This window comes from Sciurus carolinensis, chromosome 4 (assembly GCF_902686445.1).
Source record: "Sciurus carolinensis chromosome 4, mSciCar1.2, whole genome shotgun sequence".
In the NCBI taxonomy this organism is placed as follows: Eukaryota; Metazoa; Chordata; class Mammalia; order Rodentia; family Sciuridae; genus Sciurus; species Sciurus carolinensis.
This window is the reverse complement of record NC_062216.1, coordinates 78,442,289-78,463,426: the sequence shown is the minus strand read 5'-3', so window position 1 is coordinate 78,463,426 and position 21,138 is coordinate 78,442,289. Positions and strand designations below refer to the sequence as shown.

The 21,138-nt window shown below is 35.2% G+C and overlaps 1 protein-coding gene across 1 annotated transcript; it reads left to right on the top strand.

Moving 5' to 3' along the window:
* Window positions 1-16,349: 16,349 nt before the first annotated feature.
* LOC124982800 (taste receptor type 2 member 14-like) lies at window positions 16,350-17,288 on the top strand. Its single transcript, XM_047549719.1, has one exon. It carries the CDS (start codon window positions 16,350-16,352, stop codon window positions 17,286-17,288), a length of 939 nt encoding a protein of 312 aa, XP_047405675.1.
* Window positions 17,289-21,138: the final 3,850 nt, after the last annotated feature.

Here is a 21,138-nt window from a genome sequence, read left to right as displayed (position 1 = left end):
ATAACTGCTAGATATAGTAATCCAGGTTGCAGTTAATTTCTTTCAGAGTTTGGAACATGTCACTCCAAGCCCTCCTATCCTTTGCATTTTCTGGTGAGAAATCTACTGTTAATATGATGGACTTGCTTTTATAAGTGACTTGGTATATGCAGTAGTTTTGTAGTTTTTGGTTTTCTTAGCTTTATTTTTAGAAGTATAATATGTCAAGGTGTCATGGAGAGGTTCTAAAAATCTCCAGTACCTGGATACTCATGTTATTCCCAAGATTTGGGATATTTTTATTTATTTTTATTTTTTAAAAAAATTTTTACATATTGCATTTTGATTCATTGTACACAAATGGGGTACAACTTTTCATTTCTCTGGTTGAACATTATGTAGAGTCATGCCATTTCAGTAATCATACTTGTATATAGAGTAGTGATGCTTGTCTCATTCCACCATCTTTCCTTCTCCTGCCTCTTCCCCTCCCCTCATTTTCCTCTACACAATCTAATATTCCTCCATTCTTCCCTTAGCTCCCACCCCCTGTTGTGTATCAGCATTCACTTATCAGAGAAAGCATTCAGTCTTTGGTTTTGGGGGATTGGCTTATTTCACTTAGCATGATATTCTCTAGTTACATCCATTTACCTGCAAATGCCATAACATTATTCTTCTTTATGACTGAGTAATATTCCATTGTGCATATATACCACATTTTCTTTATCCATTCATCTGTTGAAGGGCATCTAGGCTGGTTCTGCAATCTAGTCATTGTGAATTGAGCTGCTACAAACATTGATATGACTGTGTTACTGTAGTATGCTCATTTTAAGTCCTTTGGGTATAAACCAAGGAGTGGGATAACTGGGTCAAATGGTAGTTCTATTCCAAGTTTTTTGAGGAATCTCCATACAGCTTTCCAGAGTGGCTGCACCAATTTGCATTTCTACTAGCAAAGTATGGGTGTGCCTTTCCCCCCACATCCTTGCTAATACCTGTTATTGCTTGTATTCTTGATAATAGCAATGATTTAGAATATTTTCAGGTAGGTTTCTGAGTCAGTTTCTGTGAGGTAGCCTGCACCTCTCCTTCATCCACACCTATGGTTCTTGTATTTCATCTCTTAATCATGTCCCATTGGTCTTTTATGTTTTGTTCATTCTTACTTATTTTTGTATTTATTATTATCTAAATAATAAAGTCCATTTGCTAGTTCATCCATGTTATCTTCAAGGCCTGATGTTCTTCCTTCCTCTGTATCTAGTCTATTGATGAGTCTTTCAATTGAGTGTTTCATTTGACTTCCTGAGGTTCATTTCTAAGATTTTTGGCTGATTCTTTTTCAGGATGATCATTTTCTTATTGAATTGCTTTTTCATATCTTGCATTGTCTTCTTCAGTTCTTTATTTGACTCTTCTTTGAATTCATTGATCGTTTTAACAATCAAATTTTTGGATTCTTTGTCCTGCATTTTATCCTCTTCTACATGCATGGATTCAGTTATTGGTGATTTTTGAGCTTTTGGAGGAGTCATGTTGCCTTTTTGTATGTTTGTTTCTGGTGTTTCTATGTTAGGATTTTTCATTATTTTTAGAGTGGCTATCCTTTTCAGTACTATGTGAGGGTCTTAGTGGGCAGCATTCTCTTGATGATGTACCCTGGAGTTTTGGTTTGTTGTGTAATGTTGAGTGTAATTCTCAGTGGATTTCATATTGTAGTTTTCCTGTGGTTTCTCAGACTTGTGCTTGGGGGATTTTGACTCTGTGCATACTGTGTCAGAACCTGAAGGACATATCTTCTCTGTAGGACTTGTATGCTAATTTGGAAAGGTATCAGAGATAGTGAGGTATACTTTCTTTGGTTACTCCCCTCAACTTTTCAGCATTGTACATTATGACAGCGTTTGGGAGCTACTGATGCTTGGGTCCCTCATGGATGTGGTAGCCACAACAGTTGTGTGATTTCCAACAGTTGTTGCTAAGGGAGTGAATGTTCAGTTGAGGATCTCCAGCCCCCACTCCCCATGTGTGTCTATTTGGGGTCAGGTAACTGGGGCTTTTGTTTTCCCTATTCTTTAAGTTGAGGTACTGCCAAGGTTTGAGCAGGATGATATTTTGGATGAAGTAAGATACAATTTCTTCTGAGGTGGACTTGGAGTACAGCTCATTATCAAAGCATCCACTCAATGTGTTCAAAGTTCTGCCAGCACCTCTCTGAGGGGAGACAGCCACCATGGGTAAAAGCAATAACTTATAAGCAAACCAGATGAAAATATACAATAAAACTTTTTAAAACAACATCTACAACACCACTGATAAATAGAGAAGAAAGGAGCAATAATAATGAAGAATAAGCTAAAAAGTTAGACATCAATGGCAGTAAAATTAATACTAAAATAAAAAAAATAATGGGGGAAGTGAAGAAAGACCTAAGAAGTAATGAAAAAAGGAAGAAAGAAACAAGAAAAGAAATAATAATGAGAAAGAAGAAAGACAAATCCAATTAAAGTTTCAAAATACATAAAATTTGATAAAATATAAAAAATAATGAGAAAACCCAACAACAACGAAAACAAAAAAACAAACAAACAAGACCAAAGTTTCCTCCCTGTCTGAGGTATTTGAAATGGAGACACTTCTTCCTGGGTCTTCTAATTTTGAAATCTGCCAAGTATGTTGAGGGTGTAATGAGTTGAAGTTACAGTCTGGTGTGTGCTTTCTCAGTTCCAGTCTAAACAGCCCAAACCAATTAGGGCAATTTTTAGGGTGAGTTTCACCCCTTTTTGATCACTGGTGAGAGCTAAAGCAAAGATGTCCACAGAACTAAATTTTCTCTGGAGCCCTCCATCTTCACACCAGGAGTGGGGACTCAGCAAGAATGGGGGTTGCCTACCATCCCCTCCCCAATGAGTCTGTGGACTAATGGTGTTTGTGCACCCTTTGTCCTGAATGTAGTTAAAGTGACTGAGCCAATAGGATCTGTGCTGGGTTGGGGAAATGTGGAACCCGAGGAACCAACTTCAACTGGTCCATGCGATGGTATGCTCTAGGACCCAGTCTCCTCTTGAATCCACCCTCAGCTGACCTCACTCTTCATAACAGAGGTTGAACTGGCAAAGCATCTTCTGCTTCCCTTCGCCTTGCAGATAGTGCATTTCACTGTGCAGAGTTCTCAACAGATTTGTGTCACAGTAACTTCCCTGGGCCCAAACTGACTTTCCAGCTGGTACCTGCTAAGCCAGTAAAGAGAAGGTAGGTCTTGGATATATAAAAAAGGTAGGGGTTTCTCAACTTCCATACGGCAAGTTCAGACAAGAAGAACCTTCTTAAGATGTCTTCCCTTGGTGGCACAGTGTGAGCATGCTGGGAAGCATGGAAAACAACTCCTCATGCAGAATCCAGCCTGTATAAGGCTCCTGTCTGCTTAGCCTGCACATTTACCCTGTGCACATTTGCCCTTCAGCATGCTGAAGTAACCTTTCCCCTTCCCTGCCCAGTCCCTTGAGCATTTGGTGTTGGTGTGCTCCATTCCTCCTACCACTCTAAATATCAACGTATCTGGTTTCACCTGGTCACTGACAGGTTGCTCTCCAGCGCTTTCCCATGACCCCCACACCATTAAGGTTAAGATTAAGTGAAGTCCTAAGGGAGGAACGCTAATCCAACAGAAGTGGTGAGAACAAGAGAGACACCAGGAGTACACAGAGAAGACCAAGTGAGTTCAGAGAGAACTGGTCCTGAGAGAAGGAGGAGAGAAGGAGGCCTGAAGACCAGTTAGCAAGAAAGGCCTTGCCAGAATCTACCAGAACTGTGAGGACATACGTCTTTGCTGCTTAAGCAGCAAGTCTGTGGTATTTTGTTATGGAAGCCAGAGCACAACATTACAAAGAAAGTAAGATGAAAAGATTCATGCTGAGCAAACGATATGCTAAGTATTCAAAGAAAATAAGTAAGGAATGGGTGTGAATAAAAAGGAATCATTTGATACTTTGTAGTTAAAAGTAAGTAATTACAAAGATTCTACAAAAAATGAACTACACTTTTAAATTGTTCATATTTACTCTACAAAAATCATTATTTAATAAAATTGGTTATTAAAGCAAAAATATACATAACACAAACTAGAAGGTTTGATTAAAGAGGTCTTGAGAGATGCCAGTCTTTGGATTAGGAGAGAGTGATGTAATTCAGAAATGGTTAGAAAGAGAAATGCTGCACATATACAGATGTATGTTACTTAGTAAAAATATAATAAGTAGTCTGCTAAAAAGAGAACCGGGGAAAAGGAATAACAAGTTCATCAGAAAAATAAAAAGCAGATAAGGTGAGTTAGAGAAGAAAAGAGAAAACATGACTGATGGTCACAAGTAGGGACATTCTAATGAGGCCAGTTACCAGAAATCCCTAAGTGAATTATTAAGTCAGTCACTAAAAGGGAGAATCCTCAAATTTAAGACTAACCCATTTTTGTGTGTACATATATGCAATATTATATAAATAAGATCATTTTGTACATTTATGTGTTTTATGTTTTTATCTTGTACATAAAGTGAAGTTTAAAAGAAATAATTAAGAAGGTTGAAAATGTGGGAATAAAGTTGTAAGGATACAAATGGACTATTAAGTGTTTCCAATATTTTCTTTCCTTTTTGGTTAGTGATAACCCCAAGGTCATCATGTGCATTTCGGTGTACAAACAACTAGCTTTTGTTAGATGAGAGGCAGATAAAATTTTATCTCATTAATCACTAAGCTTTTGCTGACTTCTTTAGCTTTGCAATATGAAACTGAATTCTGAACTAACATATCAAGTAGACAAAGGTCAGTGAATCAATGCTAATATCAGATGAAATACTCATTACGTTGAAATGAATCAATATTTAAAATGATACTTCAATGAAAAAAGCAAGCATCACTAAGCGTGATACAGGAATTAAGGCCATGAAGTCTTTAAAAAATGTACTATTGAAATAAATGCATCAAAATTTAAAAATGAACTAATATTAAATCCACATACTATAAAATTTTAAAAATATTATACAGTCTGATACATCAAGCAGAATGAGTAAATTTAAAGATGATGTGAATGGCACACCTAATAAAGTTTATTCTAATAGATAAATATAGTCTTTCACCAACAGACAATATATGATCTTTTCAAAGAAATAGTACCCTTTTGCAAACATGGACCATTAATGAGGCAAAAAATTCTCAGTAAAAAAAAAAGTTACTTAGTTTTATTGTATTACAGACAACTATACTCAGTGCTCTGCATGTATTATCATTTTGCAATCCTGAAAACAATGACACCACTTATGGTACATAAGGAAATGGAAGATAAAAGAGGTTAAGAACCTCAACCAGAAAAGGGAAAAAAATCATAATGTTAGCCCAAGCAATCTGATTCCCAACCTTGCATTGCAAAAGACCTAATAATCCATATACATTGCCATCCTTTATCTATGAGGGATTGATTACAGTCCTCAACACAGGTTACAATTTTGTGATACATAAGTACCATATGTAAAATGAGATTTTATTTGCATATAGCTGAAGCACATCCTCCAGGTCATTTAAAATTATCTGTAGATTTCTTGTATGACCTAATACAATATAAATATTATGTGATCTTTGTTATACTGTACTTTTAAGGAATAGAGACAGGAAAAAGTTTGTACTTGTTTAGTAGTGATGAAAAAAATTGTGGATTATTTTTGATTTGCAGTTGCTTGAATCTGCAGAAATGGAAACTGTGGATTCAGAGGGACAACTGTAATAATAAAAGAAATTAATGATATTGAAGACAAAAATAAAAATTCAGAAAATAAGAAACCAAAGGTTTCTTTTAAAAGTTCAATAAATAGAAAACAAATACAGATGATATTGGAAATATAACAATAATCCATTGTAAAAACAAAAAGAAAAGTGTATAACCATAGTTTTTCAGTTGAAGTAGAATATGATTAATTGGACAGTTTTAGTGTCTGGATTGATAGTACAGGCAACTTTCCCTTGCCAGGCTCCAGAGGTGTGTGGTGGACCACAACACCCAGCTTTTCCCAGAAGCCCCTCAAACATTTTCACCCAGAGTACCTCTGCCAAGACCCATTTTCAGAACCCAAGGGAGGAGGATTTGTGGCCAGTTCTACACAGAAGATTTCTAGCTTTTTCTGGTAGGTCAGCTGGGAAAGCCATGCCTGTGTAGTCTTCATGGAGTTCTTGTTAGACTTAGATGGAGTGTGTGTGTGTGTGCACGTATGTGTGCATGTAGTCTCTTTTTGGGTGCCATGTCTTAGCATTAGGTATAATGGTTGTTCTTTGCTATATCTACATTCTGTACAGTCATTTTTATTTTGTTCCAATCAATCCCTCATTATTCTACCCCCTAAAGTATAATAAAAAATCCTTCGTGTTAATGTTTAGTGGTCAAATTTCCTCACCATTTGTCTCCTGATTGAACTCTGACCAAAAGAAGATGTTAAAGTATCATTTGATTAAATTTTCACTAAATCAGTACGCATGGAAGGAAAAAAATAATAACCCAATAATTGGTGTGTACTAACCAAATACAAGAACAGTATACTTAATGGTGAGAAGTAAAATATGTTATACTAATTCCAGTATTAAGAAGAGCTTTGTATTAGTTATTAGCCAGTACAATTAGGGGAGATAATAAAGAAAAAACTTTTGAAGATTTGAATGGAAATGACAAAATATTTATTTTTGGACAGAGTGTTTTACCTATGAATAATCCAATGAAATCCACAAAGAAGTAGGTAGTAGATTATTAAATAGAATAAATATGCTTAGCAATATTGCTAAATACATAAAGGTACAACTATTCACCAGTAAAGACTATTTAAAATATGGCATTTAAAATTAACTTTTTCATAGTAGCAATGAAAATGAGACAGGGCCTGAAAATAAGTCTCACATTTCAGATTTTATTGAGGCAGTTATTAAGAAAAAAAGAAGATCTGAATAAATGTAGATTCAAAAGAAGATCTGAATAAATGTAGATATAAAAGAACATCTGAATAGATGTAGACGTATATCTTTTAATTCAGTAAATAGGATCAATTTCTTAAGGTAGCTATTGTGTCCAAATCCTAGTGTCCAAAGAAAATCCCAGTGGATTTTCTGAATATTCTCATTAAATATAATTAAATATAAATTAAATATAGTTAGTACAGAAGCCTTTGTAAAAGACTTTAGTGTGAGAGACATACTTAGTAGATATTGTCAATTAAGAAGACTGAGGGCAAAACAAAATAATTTAAATCTCAATAAGTTCTCTGAGACTCATTTTTCATTTTGGAAATTATAGAATAATAATTTGTGTCTTACAGTTCCTTAGAATTTTTTCCGAGACCACATGAATTGTTTGGGTAGTTGTGATTAGTACATGTGTCTGCATTTATGGCTTATGAACTATAAGACACATTAAGTATTGATTTTCAACACCGAAGTTTTGGAGGATTCTACTGGAAGCAAGAAGCTTTTGATAGGAAAACCCTGGAAAGCCTACGGATTTGTTTTTTTTTTTTTTTTAAACCTTTCTACATGAATCTAGTGATTGTGTTGAAATACTCTTAGTGGTGATAAACTGTTCAAGTTATCAACAGATAACCAAGTCCCATCTATCAATTTAGACATTTCCTTCAAGCTTAATTTATTAAAGTTTAAAATTTTCTAGCTGACAGTTAAACTTGATATGCCAGATTATGCATAGGTTAGAGAAGGCAAAAAAGCTGCTAAACTGTGAAAGAGAATATGTCTTCGTTTGCATTTTAGCAAATAAGAATTCAGTTTTCACCCTAACATCTGCTATGAAAGATTGGAGTCTGTGCAAGATCATAAAGTATATGAATAAAAGTTATTTTGATTATTTTGGGAATAAGCGTTTTCCATAAAAACACTGAGCACATCATTTAGCATATTTTGATGCTTTCCTGCTTGATATTGGTTAAGAATATGAAAAAACAACAGAAAGATATCATGCTTTGAGATTTTTTTGTTTTCCAGATTTAAGTTTCACTACTGAGCATCATTCCATTCAAGTAATGGCAGAGTTTGCTTTTGGAATTTTGCAGAGGTCTTCAAAGCACTGGTGAATTGCTATGGCTGGGTCAGGAGACAAAAGATCCCCTCAGGTAATTGAATTCTTCCTGCCTCAGTTGTCTCCAGAATCAGTTTGTGGTGGAGAAGTTAATATACTGATACAAAACAAGGGGATAAGTAAAAATTATTGTTCTTATTGCTTGGACAGTAACCATTTTAGCACCTCACTTACTATAAACCACAGCATATTTTATTTGCTCAAGATTGTCAATTTCTCCAACTTTGTATTTTTCCACCTGAAGAGGAGGGAGAAGAAGGTCATTCTAGTGATACTGAGGGAGATGATGGTGGTTTTGTTTTTCGTCCTGCAGAGGATACCAGAGAGGAGACCATGTGGGTGAACTAGTAAGAAGGAAATGGGAGTGTGAAGACCAAACTGAGGGACATCATAAACCTTTCAAATCTGACCGTATTCATTCTAGTAAACTTCATCCTCTTTGTAAAATCCCTGGTTTGTTTTGTGTTGCTAATATACTCCCTGTGTAAACACATAGGATGATGTAGTTCCAGGCAAAGGATACCACAATCCCAGCACCAAGATTCACATGAAAACCTGACAAACTGTTGTCTCCTTTCTCCTGTTTTTGCCATGTGCTTTCTGTCAGTACCCATACATGGTAGGAGTTTTAATAGGCTGTTAGATGAACCAGTTCCCTTGTGCTGCCAGGCCACTGGCACTGTCTGTCTCTAAAGCCATTTGTTTGTCCTGATTTGGGGAAACTAGAAGCAGAAATAGACCTTCCTGATGGTTCTGTAGCAGGTGAGATGTCATCTGAAAGACAGGAAACCTTTAAGTCCACAGATCAATAACGGGACATGGCGTGACTTCTAGGGAAATCAAACCACTGTAGTCTGTAATGGTTCATGCTTCCGCCACTTTTTCCATGTGTATGAATTTGAGTAATTTCTAATGATATTCCAGAAAGTCTTTTCCCTATGTTTATTAAGTAAAAGGATATAAGGTTGTGTGTTTGTGAGTGGGTATGAAAAGAATGAGAAAGATTAGCCATAACATACCCTTAATTTTTTTTGCAAATAACTAAGTTTTACAAAATATGGTGGGAAATATTTCAAAATCATGAAGCCATGTGTCTTTTACATACATATTCTATTTTATCCTCCATTTAAAGCATTGATGATTTGTATTTAAGCATTGTATAGAACTGTCAGCTTATCTCAAGAATCATTGCTATCCTCCATTGCAGTTTGTAAGACACATATGGATCACAGTATACTTAGATTTCATGCTTTGAACTTGTAACTGTTCTGGATGGCAGGAATGCCCAATTCTGAATCACAAATTGAGGAAGTATGTTAGAGGTTGATTTTGTTTTATCATGAAGACTTACTTCATGCTTAATGGAGAGTAGACAGAATTGTTATTAAAATATACACAGAATAAAATTCAAGAGTGACAAATATACTCAGAAGAAAGTTAGCAAATGAGGCCCTAAGCTGTACTAAAGAAGAGTAGATTTAATACAAGCAGGTGAAAAACCTAGAAAAATAACATCTCCATCATTGGCGAAGAAGATAGGGACATGATCATGTCCTTTATCAATGCAGTTAGGAAGGTATCCAATTAAGAAGGTTGTTTCTTCTATTCTTGTCTTGAGGAACATCTTTTATGAAGTCAAGATCTCATTTTTAATATTTCTGTTTTCTCCTCCACCACCTGTTGGTTCTTGAGTTGCTGAAAATCTCCATTTAAAAATTCCAATCTCCCTAATTTAAGAAGAAACAAATAAACGTAAAAGTAGAGTAGAAATCATTATATAATTCAATCATTCTTTTTACAACTATTAAAATAACATCTATGAAATTCATGTGATAATAAGGAATTTCTTATAAATATCTTTTATTATAATTGTGTAAAATGTTGAAATAGAAGAAAGTGTGGGCATCATCATTAATGGTAAGTTCTAATCTAAGAATAAAATATATAGCCTTATACAAAACTGAATTGTACATTATTATATATATTCTTTCATTATGAAATCTTAGCATTATTGTATAAATCTTTAGATTATCCCCACATCTGATTTATTTATATATCATGCATCCTTGCCAGTGCCATAGAAAGACCATATGGGATGAGATAATATCTATCTTGTTTAATATTGACTTCTAGCATAAATAGACATAAATTTACCAAAATAATTTATATGCTTTTAAAACTATTATATTGGGATGTGTCTTTAGGGTTATCTACTTTTAGCATTCCACCTCTCCCCACCTTCTATTTCTGATAAAGTTGCATCAGGGCTATATTCTAGTGGTACTTTCTCTAGAATTGTGAACTAGCCAGTCTTTTACTCTGAGATATGCAAAAGCTGACACACCGAATATTTGGTGAATAGTGATATTTTAATCAATAAAGTAATGAATGCATGAACTATATTAGGACTGACGAATCAATGAAAATGCAACCTATTAGCAATATGCAGGATGCACAGATTTCCAGGTTCTAGTTTTATGTTGAGGATACAGCCTTATTCAAATTCAAGAATGTCTCAGAGCAAAAGACTTGCTAATCCACAGTTCTAGGGAAAATATCACTAAAATATAGCTGTGATGTAACTACGTCAGGAATACAAGTTGAGGGACGTAAATGGCTAAAACGCATCACCAAACAATATTTTTTTAAAGGCATATAAAATATTTTGGTACATTTAAGTCTCTTTCTGTTGTGAATGATGTATTATTGTTATGATAATTTTAGCTGCTTATTTTGCACACAAAAATGTCATTGGACTGTTTGCAATCTAATCAGTAATCAACTTCCTTCCTAAAATGCTATTTTAGTATAATATTTTCCCGATACTGTTTCTAAATTTTTAATTACCATATTGTCAACTCTTGGGGAAGGGAACAAATACCAATGCAATTCAAAGAACAGTTGAGCCTGGGTCTTCTAAAATCTGAGTCAATGCCAGGGATTAAAATGGTGACATTTCTTTTCAAAAGCAAGTCTTATGCAGAAGTAGGGAGGATATATAGGAATTAAGTTAAGAAAAGATATGAAACAATGTGTTGTGGTGTGTGATTTTGTTGGAAGTCACTTGGCAATGAGCTGAGATAGCGAGTTGCTCAACACATGTGTTTACTTGGCCCCAAGGGCTATTCTGGGAGAGTCAAGGTGAACCAGATCTGGCATTAGTCCATGGAGGAGAGGATGAGCAATTTATCTTCCCAGCTCTTCTATTTCCCACTGGCTGGGGTTGATCCAAGGAGAACCAGCATCTCTACTTTTCTGCCTTTCATCATCCAACCATATGGGGGCCACTCTGAAGAGCAATGCTCAGAGTGGACTTCCACTCAAGTTCAAAGTGGAGAAATAATTGCTGACCAAGAGACTAGGAGATGGTCAGGGAGTGTGAGGACTTACACAAGTTTTTTTCTGATATTGTCTGCCCCTTCTGTCACTCAGGGGTATTCACACCCTCCAAGAGTGGCTGGCTTTCTGAAGACATGACTTATGCAAGTTAATGGGACTTTGTGCTCAAGGGAACTTAGCCTGGTTTAATGCTCTACTCTTATTGTTTTGTCTCACAGACACAAGGCACACCTATACTGCAGAGGGGATGCTTTATACTAATTCGGAAGGAATTCTGTCTCTGCTTGTCCTGTGGATCATGTCAGATACATGCACAGCATCCCTTTTTCCAAACAGGCTCATTTTACTCGCACTGTGGAATGGCAGTCATTGAAGCAACAAGTTTGCAAAAGAAAGTTTATACACATGGTGGCTAAGCCTGTGGACTGATTTCAAATTCTCCTCCTAAGGAGGGTTGTCTAAGGCCTGGGAAAAGGTGACTGGAGAAGAGAAGGAGATGGTGCTGTGCACGCGTATCACTCAGCTTCATGGCTGAATTGGCACGATGAGCAGAGCACATAGGACTAAAGCATGCACCAATTTTAGAACCCTCTTTTGCCCTAAGGTCCACTAGAAGTCAGAAGCCTCTTGGAAAACTCCATAAGTGGGTCTGAGTAATGTCCTCAAATGTGGTAAATGTGGACTTCAAAATCAAAAGAAGGCCAACAAACACTGGTACCTTTCTAGTGATAGAAAATAAAGGATAGAGCATGCTCTTTTCTTTAGAAAAGATGTTTGCATATGTAGATCAGACCACTGGATGTCCAAAAACGTCACTCAGTTATATGTCCTGAATTTTTTCAAGTTTAATTTTCTTCTGACATTTTATTCTTGTTTAATATTATGGTATTTTATGATATTTCAGGAATTTTCTATTTCCTGCTTACAGGTACCAATTAATATAATGCCATTAATAGACTGAATTTGGTGTTTTGTAAAGTGTCATTAAACTGAGAGCAGTGGCTAGAGGTAGGTGTAGTTCAGGGTTAGAAACAGTGCTCAGCATGAGTGAGTCCAGATTTCAATCCCCAGTGTGGGGCACACACACACAGCCTGAGAACAAGAGAAATGATGTAGTGCTGACATAAAATATTGAAATGTTATTATTTCTAGAACTTAAGTGTAAATTAGTTTGATTTTTTCCTCATAATAAACATAGATTAAAAACATTCACCAATTTAATAGCTACATGCAATGTGTTAGAGGTGATGTTTTGCTCAGTCAAGATATTGCTTTCGGGATGGCATCTGCCAGTGCAATGTAAATTTATGGTAATCTGCATTCATCCTATACCTCAGCTGGTTCTGGCAGAGTCCAGATACTTTAATTTAATAGGGATGTGAAGAGGAATATCACTCACTGTAACTTTCACCAGTCCTAGCAGATAATGACTTAAAATAAATAACCACATTCTTAAAGGAATGGAACACATTATAGCCACCACAAAGTTTGAGTTTCAGAGGCTCCTCCTTTCTCCTGCTTAGAATAATGTCACTTTGCAAACATGAGTTTTACCAGCTGCCTAATCTGAACATTTCAATAATTCATTCAAGAATAAGTAAATAACTACAAACCTTGGCATAAACATAAGACAAAACTCTAAGGAGCATCTAATATTCAGGAGTTCTCAGCCCCTGTAATAGAACAAAAGATCTATTTGGTCCCCAGATACTGGAGTCAGTTTAGGATCCATATTTGAAAGTCTCAGAATGTAGATACTTATCCTCCATCTGGGCATGATTTTCTGGTACATGGCTACAGATCTTTGAGAAAGCACCACATAAACACATCCCCACTTTTCTTGTGGTGCATCATGTGTATTTTTTCAGGGTACTTAGATCCCCTCAGTCACTGGACTCTGATTCTCTCTCTTGGTTCAGTGCTCAGAGCTGGGTGAGGGTTTTAGACTTCTTTCCTCAAAGGCTAAGCTCAGTAATCAAATGTTCAGCTCTCTTTCCCTTTTGGTTTATAGTATTTAGCAGACTACAAAGCTCCCTCAACTGCTGTCTTCTGAACTTGCTCCATGAGGGTGTTGCTCTCAGGACTTCCCTGAACCTGACCTCGCAAGGTCTCCAGTGAGTCTGTGCTGCCAGTGCTCAGCCTCAACCCGCGTGGGAATTTCCTTGCTTCGAGGACACCTCTCTCTCCTGGTTATACCCCTGTTCATTAAACACCACTTTCAATCTCTTGCTAGTAATTCTTCTTCTCTCTAAATATTAAAATCACATTAATCAAGGGTTCAATTTTTCAAATTGTAACCAGCAAGGCTGATCTTGCTGGCGATCTCACAGAATCTCCTTGCTGAGAGTATAATTACCCAGTTCCTTAGAGATGAATAGGCTGATTGTCCCAATCTCTTTTTCTGCCTATCCATGATCTCTTAGTGGAAATCATACTTTTTCTTTCTTCAGATGTCAAAAATACCTTAAAAGTAACATAACTAAAAATCTACTGAGAAGAAGGAAGCTTCAGCAATGTTTGTGCTTGGACACCTGCTAAATCAGAATGATGGTGATCTAGAACTTAACGTAGTTTTTAAAAATGTAATTTTAATAAAGCCATAAAAACTATATTTTACTTAGGTTTAATATTAATTAAAATATATTTTGATATTATTTTAATATTAAGTATAGGTATTGATAGAAATCTTTATGACATGCAAGCATCATTACAAATATAGTGATTTAAGTAGACAGAAATGTAAGATTATGATAGATTCACTTCTTTTTGATATCTAGCACTTGTTACAGACAGTACATAAAACTTTTCAGAAATGGAAGAATTAAATGCATTGTACAAACTGCTCAATATTCTTAAATGGATGGAGACACCGTTTCTTTTCATTTTTACTATATGGATGAAATGTGTGGGAATTATTCTGGGCACCATTCTCACCTTGTCTGGAAAAGACTGTCCTCTCTAGAGGATGTTGTTCAGGTGGAAAGCTAAAGCATTTCAATCTGGAGTGAAAGGTGCAGGCTTAGAGTATCTGGGAGAGCTGTTGGTGGGAGGTGAGGGCAGGTGAATGAAACCTGAAGGAGGTCTCTGGTGCTGGTGGAGAAATGGTCCCTACCGGTCCAGGGAGAAGCAGAGAATGAGGATTCTAGCTGTATGAATGAACTCATTTGTCTCAGTGACTGCTTCGTGGGACCACAGGAAGATTTCTACCTATTTTCATATGCACAGATGGAATAGTTCAAATTTATTGAGTATTCACAATGCTCTGTAATATATGCACAAAAGCATTTTAAACATTCAGGAATATAAGCATATTAATAGAGATTTTAAGCCCTGTTACAGTACTAAGCATGAGATAGATGCATAATAAATATTGGGTGAGTAACCTAAAATTAATGAAGTGAAATAAAGGAGATTTAGATCTAAATAAATGTGTGTTTATGCAAGAGTGTGTGTGTCTGTGAGTGTGTGCCTGCATTGGTAAAAAGTAAAATGATAAATATTATTGTCCATACTGAGTTTTTGAGAAATAATGTAAGATTAGCAAGTAATAGAATTTGTAGGAAATGTTTTGGACAATGTGTGCATAGCTCACTGAACAGACATAATTTTAGCATTTAAAGAACTTCAGAGTTTAGTAAGAACCTTATAAAAATGTTCAACATCTCTAGTAATAAGAGAAATGCAAATCAAAACCACCCTAAGATTCCATCTCACCCCAATTAGAATGGCAATTATCAAGAATACAAGCAACAACAGGTGTTGGCGAGGATGTGGGGAGAAAGGTACACTCATACATTGCTGGTGGGGCTGCAAATTAGTGCAGCCACTCTGGAAAGCAGTGTGGAGACTCCTTAGAAAACTTGGAATGGAACCACCATTTGACCCAGCTATCCCACTCCTTGGCCTATACCCAAAGGACTTAAAATCAGCATATTACAGAGATACAGCCACATCAATGTTCATAGCTGCTCAGTTCACAATAGCCAGATTGTGGAACCAACCTAGATGTCCTTCAATTGATGAATGGATAAAGAAACTGTGGTATATATATACAATGGAATATTACTCAGCCATAAAGAATGATAAAATTATGGCATTTGTAGGCAAATGGATGAAATTGGAGAATATCATGCTAAGTGAGATAAGCCAATCTCAAAAAACCAAAGGACAAATGATATCGCTAATAAGTGGATGATGACACATAATGGGGCGTGGGAGGGGTTAGTGTTAGGGTTAGAGTTAGGGTTAGGGAGGGGGGCAAGAATGGAGGAAGGAAGGACTGTATAGAGGGAAAAGAGGGGTGGGAGGGGTGGGGGGGAAGGGAAAAAATAACAGAATGAATCAAACAGCATTACCCTATGTAAATTTATGATTACACAAATGGTATGCCTTTACACCATGTACAAACAGAGAAAAACATGTATCCCATTTGTTTACAATAAAAAAATAAATAAAATAAAATATAATTCTTTCATAAAAAAATAAAATATAATTTGTTCATTAAAAAAAAGAAATTCAGATGCTTGTTGCCTTCTGTATACAGAGAACTTGCTTAGAACTCAAGTAGCCAAATTAAAGTATGTAGATAAGGAAAAAAATCAAAATAATGCAAATAAATATCTTTGCATGTTAGTGTACAAGAGTTCAGAGTTTCCTTCATCATGAAATAGAAAAGGCTCTGGGCCACTGTAAGGCACAGTATCTGGATAAAGCTCAGTTGGAGGAAAATGCAAGATTTTCATGAAGAAAATCATGAAATCAGTCATTTCCTGATTTGACATTATATGGGTGAGTTCTTAACTGGGAGAATATTTTTGAGTTTTTGAGAATCAAATATATATAAAATTTTAGATGATTCAATAAGAATTCTTCAGCAGTGATATTAGATATTGGGGAATTTCAGACAATGAGTGGAGTCATACAGAACACATTTACAGCCATCTTAAGTGTGGAATTCATAACTGGGAATTTAGGAAATGGATTCATAGCACTGGTGAACTGCATGGACTGGGTCAAAAAAAGAAAACTCTCTTTAGTTGATCAAATCCTCACTGCTTTGGCACTCTCCAGAATTGGTGTACTCTGGTTAGTATTGTTAAATTGGTGGTTTTCTGTGCTTCACCCAGCTCAATCATGGACTGGAAAAATGGTAAAAATGATTTATATTACCTGGATAATAATTAGTCATTTTAGCGTCTGGCTTACTACAAGCCTTTGCATTTTTTATTTTCTTAAGATAGCCAATTTTTCTAACTCGATTTTTCTCTATCTGAAGTGGAGAATTAAAAAGGTGGTTTCAGTGACACTACTGATGTCTTTGTTGCTCTTGTTTTTAAATGTTGTACTGATGAACTCACTTATTGATGTCTGGATTGACAGATATAAAGGAAATATGACTTGTCATTCTAGTTTAAGGAATCTTGCAGTATTTTCCAAACTTCTTTTATTCACCAACTCTATGTTCATATTCATACCCTTCACTGTGTCTGTGACAACTTTTCTCCTGCTAATCTTCTCTCTGTGGAAACATCTGAAGAGGATGCAGCACAATGCCAGAGGGCCCAGGGATGCCAGCACCACGGCCCATGTGAAAGCCTTGCAAATTGCCATCGCCTTCCTGCTGCTTTATACCACGTTTTTCCTGTCATATCTTGTACAAATTTGGAGCTCTGGGTTTCTGGATAAAAGTCTGATCCTTTTGTTTTGCCAAACTGCTGGAACTGCTTTTCCTTCATGCCACTCATATGTCCTGATTCTGGGAAACAATAAACTGAAAAAGGCCTCTCTTTCTGTGCTGAGGTGGTTGAGGTGCAGGTTCAAAGATGTGGAACCACTGGGTTCATAGACCATGTCAGAGATTGTCTTGTACATTCTAGAGGAAAATCAGAGCATAGGAAATTCCTGTGTTTATGAATGTATACTTTCAAATATCTTCGGTCATATGTAACCTTGTGAATTTTGTGAAAATATGTTTGGAATAAGTACTATTCAAACACATTTTAATCTTTGCTATGCACATTATATATATGTACATATATACCCACACATAAATAGACATGTACACAGAAATCTATCAATGCAGACTACTTAAATATATGAATATTTATAGTAATAATATGAATATTGTGTACTATTAACCTTTTTCTGACTATAAAATGAGAAAACAGTAAGATGTATGTATACAAGCAAGATAAGATTATTAAAAAAGAATTTTATAATTTTGTACACATAGAATACATTTCTAATGTAAGAGATGTGCCTAAAATATCAGAAAAAAATTAAATGTGAATTATGGGCTTTTGTAAATTAAATTTACTAAATCTATCATTTTATATGTAAGACCCAACTGACAAATTTTTAAAAAATGTGTGAAACATATAAGACTGCTCTCTTCTTATTTTCTATCTACATCATTAACTTCAAATTTGAGAATTCTTGGGATATGTTTATCATTATTAGGAATGTACAATTCACATTTGGAAATGCCTTGTATTCTCCAATGTAGGTTTCAGGTATGTAGCACAGTCTATTTAAATTATAATGCACATGATTCTAGATCATGGCTCGTGGTAGTCATTTAATTGAACATCATACTGGAAAGTCGATGGTTTTGTTATACGTCATGTCATCACGTACCCATTTTTTATTGGGGTGGAAAACAACCATGTTGTTATAGGAACAGAAATTTAGAGTTATTTTAGAGTTATCAACACAATTATAATTACCATAATTTTTTCATTATCTTTCCGTGTTATTATATTGATTGTATGTCAGAAAAGAAAGATAAACAAGGAAATTGAAAGAATTTATAAAATATGTTAAAAATTTTAGGATAAACTAGGTTCAGGAGAGGAGAAAAAAGGGAAAGGTATTCATATACTGGTGTTTTCAGTATGATATAATCCTGGGTACAGTTAGGAATGAAGAATTCTTTACTCAGGATTATTCTCATAAAGAAATTTTTTCATAATCCTGGTTTTGTGTGTGGAATTGATTTTTAAATCTTTCTAATATAGTTAATTCATTTATTTATTTGTGGAAAAAATTATATTGTAAACATCCTTCCTATGTGTCTTTTGGAAACATTTTAATAGAAACAGATTCTATGAAATAAAAAGTGGGTTTCTGTAATAGCCATTAAAAAGAGGATATTATAATATTTATGCAGTTGGTAACCTGCATATCTCATATCTATTAGGACTGACGTGTAATATTATTTTTCATGTGAGATAACCAATATTCCAAGATGTTAAAAGACTTGTCCAGTGGTGTGTGAAGATGCCAGCAGAGTTAATAATCCCAGCAGAGGGAGCTCACCCCAAATTTAGATGAAGTATCAGTAGCAAGAGGTGTTCATAGTCACATCTGGAATTTGGTGGAAAAAACCTTGTAAAATAATCTGAAATTTTGTGCTTATATTAAATGGTCTTGATTTTTCTATTATATTTGTTCCCTGTTAGCATGTACACTGAAGGTAGAGTACTAGTTTTTTATATTTTTGCTAATTAGAACACAGCTGCCTTTTGAACTGTCAGATGTGCTTTGTGTTTCAATATCATTCTCTTTGTGTTTGCAGATAGACTTATTCTATCATCTGCATGTAATTACTTATAATGATTATTTCACTTCTTCGCCCTAATTTTTTATGATTCTTGTTTTTCTTTGGTGCTGGTTACATCATGAAATGACTCAAACATTCAGAACATTAAATAGTTGTGGTGATAACTGACATTTCTATAAATGGAGAGTTTCCTATTGTTTCATTCATAAGTGAAAAACTGACTTTGACTTTGAGATAAATGCCTTTTAAAAATCATCTTTAGAGAGAAGCTTTCTCTTCTTACCTTTTCTGATAAAAGCTGTACTAAAAGCATCAAATGTGTATTATTTTATTAAATTTTTAAGATCATCATTTATTTCCCTTTCCTCTGACCAAAAAAAAAAAAAAACAAAAAAAAGAAGACACAAATTAGAAGAGGTTCATAAAAAATGGCTTGTCTTCTAGTATGTTAATTCTGTATGTAATGAAATCTCATATAAATAGTCACATTTCTAGGTATCATTAATAAATTTGCAAAGTGAAATTCAGAATGTTAGAGGAAAAGTGAAATTCAAAATATTTACAAAGTAATGACAGGTAGTACATTAAGCAGAAAATAACTAATGTGAATCACATGATAAATCTTTTCCAAAAAAATCACGAGTGATTCATATTTTCAAAGTGGGTAGGAATGTAACTATAATTATAAATTCTTGGCCTAATGTATGTCCTTAGATATTTAATTAACACAATTTCATATTAAATAGCACCTCCTCAGTGAAAATGCTCTATTAATGGACATACATCAGAAGAACTTTTGTGGACTGGTTTGTTAGGTCCCAAATCCACAGTTGAAGACCTGTTTTTGGAGAAAGGGCATTTATGGGCATCATTAGGGTTAAAGGAGGTAATAAGGGTGACCCAAATTCACTAATACTGGTGACTTTATGGGAAAAGGAGAGACATCTGGCATCTGAGTGCACAGAGAAGGCAATGTAGCTTACAGAGAACAGGCTCGAACAAGTCCTGTGAGAGGGTGTCCTGCCGACCAGCCAGCAAGGGAGGCCTCACTAGAACCAATCCTGCTGACTTCTAAATATTGGAAATCCAACCTCCAGACTATGAAGAAATCCATTTCTGTTGTTTAAATCACCCAGTATTTGGTGTTTTGTTGTGGCATGCTGAGCACATTGATACAAAGATTAAAAAAGAAAAAAAAAAAAGGGAAAAGCAATGAGTAATATTGTACAAATGCAATGTTAAATACACAGAGAAAGCAATTGTTGAATTTTTTCATTTAAAACAAATTAATAAATTATTAAGATTCTATATGAAAAGAATTACATACTCAATCATATTCAATTTTCTGCTCATCTTTTTCTTTAATAAAGCTAATGATAATAAAAAAAATAGGAAGATAGGGAAGAAGAGAGTTACTTTAGATTACGTAGAGAGGAGTGAAGGGAGGGGAAGGCGTATGAGGTAGGAAGGATAGTAGAGTCATACAGACATTATTCCCTTATGTGCATGTGTGACTGCATGACCTATGTGAACCTGCAACATGTACAATCAGAAAGATGAGAAATTATTTAAATTATTAAAACAAATAAAAAAAGAAATGTCTTGGAAAATGGATACCCAAAAAAATAACATATGCATACTAACACATAATGGATGCTGAATAAATTACTGCAATGGTTATATACTGAACCCAAGCCTAAGTACAAATTCACAGTGTGTACCCCACCCATTTAGAATGGTAGTTTATCCAAGGGAATAATCACTCACACAATGGTGTTCTTAGAAAAAGCTCTTGGAAAAACTTGGGCAGCTCTTTTTTCTTCTAGATTTCCCCAACATTAGTCAGCAAAGAGATCTGCAATCAAAGCACCATAAATGAGCTGAATTCTCACCCTGTCTCTAATAGCTGCATGACCTTGGCTGAGTCACCTCATCAGTGAGCTCCAGTTCCCTTAACTTAACATGGCAAAATCAGCAGAGAAGACTTACTTCTAAAGTGCCTTTGGCTCTACAAAAGTCTGTGATTCTCATTTGACCAGGAGCTGGCAGACATATACCTAGTCTGCCTTACATGATTCTTTAATAAGTCTGTCAGGTAGAAATTACTTAGAGAGGCTAATGGTCAGTTATCATT